General features: G+C 40.9%; 1 protein-coding gene across 1 annotated transcript; it reads right to left on the reverse strand.

Annotated features, from left to right (window-relative positions):
* Positions 1 to 1,978: 1,978 nt before the first annotated feature.
* Positions 1,979 to 3,763, reverse strand: LOC121744217 (probable pectinesterase/pectinesterase inhibitor 46). The gene is made up of 2 exons (XM_042137701.1): positions 2,758 to 3,763; positions 1,979 to 2,658 (listed from the first exon to the last, which is right to left on the reverse strand). Exons 1-2 carry the CDS (start codon positions 3,761 to 3,763, stop codon positions 1,979 to 1,981), a joined length of 1,686 nt encoding a protein of 561 aa, XP_041993635.1.
* Positions 3,764 to 6,000: the final 2,237 nt, after the last annotated feature.

Here is a 6,000-nt window from a genome sequence, read left to right on the forward strand (position 1 = left end):
GTGTTGTTAGATCTATATATATTTTGATATAATTTATTTTATAATTTCAATACTACTGTATAGTTAACTCGATCATATTGTCTTTGCCCTTGTGAAATCAATCTCCTAGCAAACTTAGTCACATATAAACTAAATTATGTTTTTAGTATTTGGTCAATTTATTCGACAAAACATGAATAATACTCCACATATAATCGAGTGAAGAGTATTTTAGGTAGAGGTTATTTCTAAACAAAATATAGTAGTAGTAATAGTAGTAGTAGTAGAATTTAACTTAGCTAATCGGTAAATTTTGTACTAATATTTTATTTTAAATAAGTTACCTAGTTTAGATCAAATTTATGATTTTCCTAAAATTGGAACAATTGGCCAAAATTGGTTAAATTAAATTGGTCTGAATAACACAGTCGAGCAGACTTTTGGATTGTAGTTAAAACCACATCAAATTCCCAATAGACTGGGGACACACTAACCCCAATTACCAATTTCCTTTTTTATCTTTCTTTTATTTCTATCCTTTTTATTTTTTATTCCACTTTTAATTTTCATGTCTATTTTCTTACCGTTATTCATTTTTTTTAATCAAATGTTACTATTTGTGGCCATTTTTCCAAAAAAAATAGTTTCGAAATCGATCTGACTCTCAATTTTCACTTTTGTCATTTTAATCATAACCATTTCTCTAATCTCACATTTTTTTTATCTTGCACTTTTCTTCATCTTCATCATTCCGACAAATTCTCGTTTTTTAAAATATGAGTGGCTTTTCAAATTGATTTATCCCTATAGTAAAATTCGGCTTCACAAATTTAAGTTTTCTCTCTCAAAATTATGATGCACGTTTGAAATAGCCAAACTTCTCTTGACCAAATATGGTTAAAATTAATTACATATTATAACTTTTTTTATATAAAAACTAAGGCTAAACTAGAGTAACTAGATTAGGGCGTACATTATGTGTTATATTTATAGAATTTATTTTATATAGTAAGTAAGGTTAAATTAGAAAATCAATGAGAACCCTTAAAAATAAAAATAAAAAAATCCTACAACTTAAATTTTATATAATTTTCTTAATTTAAATTATTTTATTACAATCATATAGCAAATTAAAGAAAATTTTACCTTGGATTCTAATAAAATCTCAATTGCAATGTTTTGATGAAAAAATGACCCAAAAATGCATTTTGCATATTTATATATCTACTTCAATAATGCTTTTCATTGCATTACTTTGATGCCCTAAGTCAATGTATATAATGCTCTAAGTTCTACATGTTTTAATGGCGAAAAAATTGTAATGTTTAAGTGAGTTTTTTTTGAATTTGCAAGCAGTTTAATTTTAATGCCCTAAGTCCAGTGCATATAATGAACTAAGTATATTGTATGTAATGCGAATAAAATGTGTAAATTTTTGAATTATAGTGTATATTATAATTATCAATTCTATTTTACCACTTAATGCCCTATTTATATTGTATTACTGCAAGCGAAAACTCTAGAGCTCCACAATCCATTTTTTATCTAATGATTCATAATTAGCCTTAATTTAATCTAATTAGGGTTCATTTAAACCCTACGCTAAGTACTAGTAATATATATTTTAACCCGCAAATAGAAAATAGAATAGTTAACTTTCTAAAGAGATAAGGGAACGAATAAAATTAAAAGATATATTAGGCATGCATTACAATTTCATAGAAAATGTTAATGCATTCAACCAAATAATTCATTATAGGAGTATACGTAGTAGTGAAAAGCAAATGACAATAGAAACATATGGCCCATATATTATGGATTATTTAGTGAACTTGTCTCAGACTAAAGAAGAGAAAAACGTACAATGAACAAAAAAGGAGAGAAAAACAAAAAACATATGGAGTATATGTTAACAGAAAATTAAAGAAAAGAAATCCATGTGTAAGAATGAAGCAATTGAGCAAAGCAAGATGTAGTTGAGAATGAATGATTTGTAAACTCAAAGTCCCGATTTGTAGGTAACACCTGTGTCTTTAATCCATTTGTCCCGATTGACAAATTTATCAACCGTAAACTTGTTCACTTGTTTTGCATCAAGATTGAGCTTCAAACCCTTCCAATTAACCCTCTTCTTGGTGACCGCCCCCGGCCCCCAATTCCCGTACTCGACGTAGAAGATGGTATCGGGGGCCGAGGTGCCAACCCACGGGAGCCACCCTTGCGGGTCGATGAAGCCCTCCATCTTATTTTGCAAGAAAACGGTCGTGGAATAATTTTTCCACGGCCGGCCTAAGAAGTTGTTGACCCCAGAGAGGTTGGCCGCGGGCCTAATGACGCAGTTTTGGATGGATATGCCCGTGTTTTGGTTCGGGTCGATCTTGCCCTGCGCGGTGAGGGTGTTTTGTTGGCCTTTCATGGGTAACTTGGGCATAATGTTGCAATTTTGAATCACAACCGCCGAGTTTCCGAATATGAAGTCAACGGTGCCGTAGATGTCGCATTCGCGGTAGAACTGGCGGTTCGAGTGCGAGTAGAGCGTGTCTTGGTACGCATCCATTTTGCAGCGATAGAAAACCGACTGGTCGGCCGTCGACATTAATGCCACGGCTTGATGCTTGTTTGCCCCGGCCGTGTTTACGAACCCCATGTCCCGAGCGATGAATCCTTTCCCCGTCACAGCTATATCAAAAATGTTAATTAATTAGTTTAAAATGAACCAAACTATTTTTTTTAAATAGACAAATGAACATAAATTTAAAAGCTGCAGCGTATAAGTACCAAAGGTGGCCGTCTGAAAAGTGGGAGTCCCATCGACGAAATTGAGGCCACCGGAAACAATAGTTGCATCCTTTCCATCACCAACCATCATAACATTCCACATCTTCTTCTCGATCTTCACATTCTCAACATAAACACCCTTCTTTACATATATAACAAACCTCTTCTTGCTCTTCTCCGGCACCTTCTTCAGCGCCGCCGCGATCGTCTTGTGGTCCCCGCTCCCGTCTTTAGCCACCACCGCGTCGAATTTCAATTTCTCGCTCGGCGTCTGCAGGAGCCTCCGGTCTCTAAAAGACAGCCACTCCGCAGGGGAGGCGCTCATGAGGCGGCGCCTCCCTATGCCTCCGAGCGCGTCGATGGATTCCTCGGCGGCGGTGACGAAGGCCAGGCTGTTGCTGGTGAACTCCGTGGAGTTCCTGAGATGCTCCTCCGCGAGGGAGCTGAGCAGATCGGAGGCGGCGTGGAGCTCGTCTATGCAGGTCTGCTGATACGTCCCGGCGGCGCTCAGCCACGTGCGGAGGTCGTGGAGGCCGGCGGCGGAGATGGAGTCGTTGAGGTGGTCGAGCGCGAGGAAGCAGAGCTCGTGGCAGCTGTCGATAGCCGCGAGGGCTTTTTTATCGGTGATGTTGAGGGACTTCACCGCGTTCTCGAGGAACGTGGTGGAGGCCCTGGAGAGCTCGTCGATGGAGACTTGGAGGGAGAGCTTGTAGAGATCTTGAGGGGTGACGTTGCGGGATTTCATTAGAGGGGAGAGGCTGGTGTAGCAGGAGTCCGGGTAGAGTGTGGTGGCGCAGGAGGCCTTGAGGGAGGTGGACATGGTTGGCTGCTTCTTGCTTCCGTTGTCTCGGGTTTGAGTGACGCTGACGGCGGCGGCGACGACTACTGCCACGAGGACCATGCTGGAGAGGGCGATGATGGTGATGCGTCGCCGCGTTTTGCGACGCGCCACCAGCCTTTCTTGCTCGGCCTCGTTCAGCTTGCCGTAGGGGTTGAGGCTGGCCATGCTTCTTTTTTTAATGGGGTTGAATGGTTGAAGCTAATGCTTGCTATGTTTGTTATATATACACTTCAGTTGAACAATTTTGGTGTTGAAGAACGCGGAGAATTATATTACGTGCGAGGCACCATATTTTTAAGGGGGGAGTGGTGCTCTCGTGTTATAATGTGATGGAATGGTGGTTTCATGATTTATTAAGTACTAATAAGTGTAAAGTCAAGGGTTGAATTTATTAATTCTTAAGTGAGGGGACCACGTCTTCGACTTAAGATCAGATGCAATGTGTTGTTGGGTTCTATTTCATGGGTTTATGCAATTTTTAGACAAGTTTTATTTGTACTTCTTTATTTGTGATCCAATCATCCAACGTAAATTTTGTTTATTGTAGTAGTAGCTTCAAAACCGTATTGAAAAGCTAGTCACAAGATCACAATGCTCAACATAGAAATTGTTAATGAATTTCAAACTTGAGACTTTTCCCGTTTTGTGTTTGATAATGTATGCTCCAAAAGTCCAAAGCTCAACTTGTATATTTCGCATTCTTCGTTCCACTTTTATTCTCACACATTTTATTATGACATGATGTTCTTTTTGGAAATAGATAGCTCATAGCTATGATTAGTTAAAAGTTTAAAACCAAAACAACTTCAAGATTAGCTAAACTAGTGTGAGCCCAATAGATAAAAAGATGATATTGGTACATTATTATTTTGGTAGATAAGATTAAAATTAAATAACAATAAAGAATGATTTGGTAGTGTGGGGCAAACAATATCCCACATTAGAGAATGAGTAAGAATTGTGATGGGGTACGAACTAAACCCTAATGGCAAGCCCAATAACAGTGACGGCCCATCAGCCCAGAGCCCAAGAAAGAGTATCTGTTCGGCACCAAAGAGTTCGGCACGACCAAAGAGTTCGGACTCAGCCTACAGCTCGGTAAAAGCCGACCAGTCAAGCTCTCCTCTCAGATCAGCAAGAGCTGATCGGTAAAGTCCAGCAGTTCGGTCTCAGCATTCGACCGAACTAGGAGTTAGTGGACTCATGAAAGGCCTCCACGACCTCCGCTATACCCACGATCTATTTAGTGGTACGAAGCAGTTATTGAGCAGTTATTGCTCACCCACGATCTTGTTAGTGGGGCTGCAAACCACGACCTTAGTTCAATGTATAAATAGAACTTAGATCAGATAGAAAAGGGTTAAGCTCTCTAGAGATAAAATACCATATAGCAAGTCTGTGTTGTAAGCTGTAATCCCAGATCAAGCAATACAATCTTGCCCTCCCTTCTTCCCGTGGACGTAGATTTACCTCAGTAAATCGAACCACGTAAATTCTGTGTCATAATCTTCATTCTCTACCAGCATTTATTAACATCAATAATTCGCGGATTCATCACTGGCGCCGTCTGTGGGAACCAGAGAACAAAATTTGTGATAAAGCGAATTTTTGATCCATTTTTTCCACCCAAAAAATGCATACCAGATCGCACAATACCCGTATTCCTGCCCGTGAGAACCAGGAGGAAGCCAATCCATCCCATAGGTCGGGAAAACAGCCTAGGGATAAATCCACCACCAGTTCTCATGGCGAAGGAACAAGCCGCTCCAAAAACCGTCCCACTGAGTCTTCCCAGCAGCCCGATTTGAATGAGGCTGTCAAGCAGTTTTTGGCTGAAAATCAGGAGGAATTCTTAACCTTCCTGCGAAAAAGCCAAAAGCAGCCGGAGACGAAAACGACGGATTCTCCTTCTCCCTCCGCACAAGAAAGTCACTACCGCAGTAGTGTCACATCTCCCAGGAGAAAGAATCCTCAACCCCGACATATTCCTGTTCCTCCTCGGTACCGGAATCACAGGAGAACTCAATCTCCTCCATACCGACGAGATATCGGATTCGCCGTGTACGGAGCACTGAAGACTCCGTTCTCGGACGACATCACACGAACTCCCCTACCACAGAACTACCGAACTCCGTCGATGACTTACGACGGGCTCGTGGACCCTCACGATTTCTTGGGGCGCTATCAATATAACATGGCGAACCAGGGTCTCAACGAGGTCCACATGTGCAAGCTGTTTCCCGAGCTGCTCATCGGGAACGCGAGAAGGTGGTTCGATAGCCTCCCCCAGGGCAGCATCAGATCTTACCGAGATCTAATGGATGCCTTCCACAGGAGGTTCTTTCAGAAAGCGGAAGCCCGAATCACTTCGGCTCAGCTGCTTTCCATTCGTCAAGGTCGCG

The sequence above is a fragment of the Salvia splendens genome, chromosome 8 (assembly GCF_004379255.2).
Source record: "Salvia splendens isolate huo1 chromosome 8, SspV2, whole genome shotgun sequence".
NCBI lineage: Eukaryota > Viridiplantae > Streptophyta > Magnoliopsida > Lamiales > Lamiaceae > Salvia > Salvia splendens.

Bases quoted from the DNA above. Each gene is read 5' to 3' on its own strand.
- LOC121744217 (XM_042137701.1), bottom strand. From the start codon at position 3,763: ATGGCCAGCCTCAACCCCTACGGCAAGCTGAACGAGGCCGAGCAAGAA. The intron at 2,659-2,757 runs GTACTTATACGC...TTTTTGATATAG, and splicing joins TTTTCAGACGGCCACCTTTG to CTGTGACGGGGAAAGGATTC.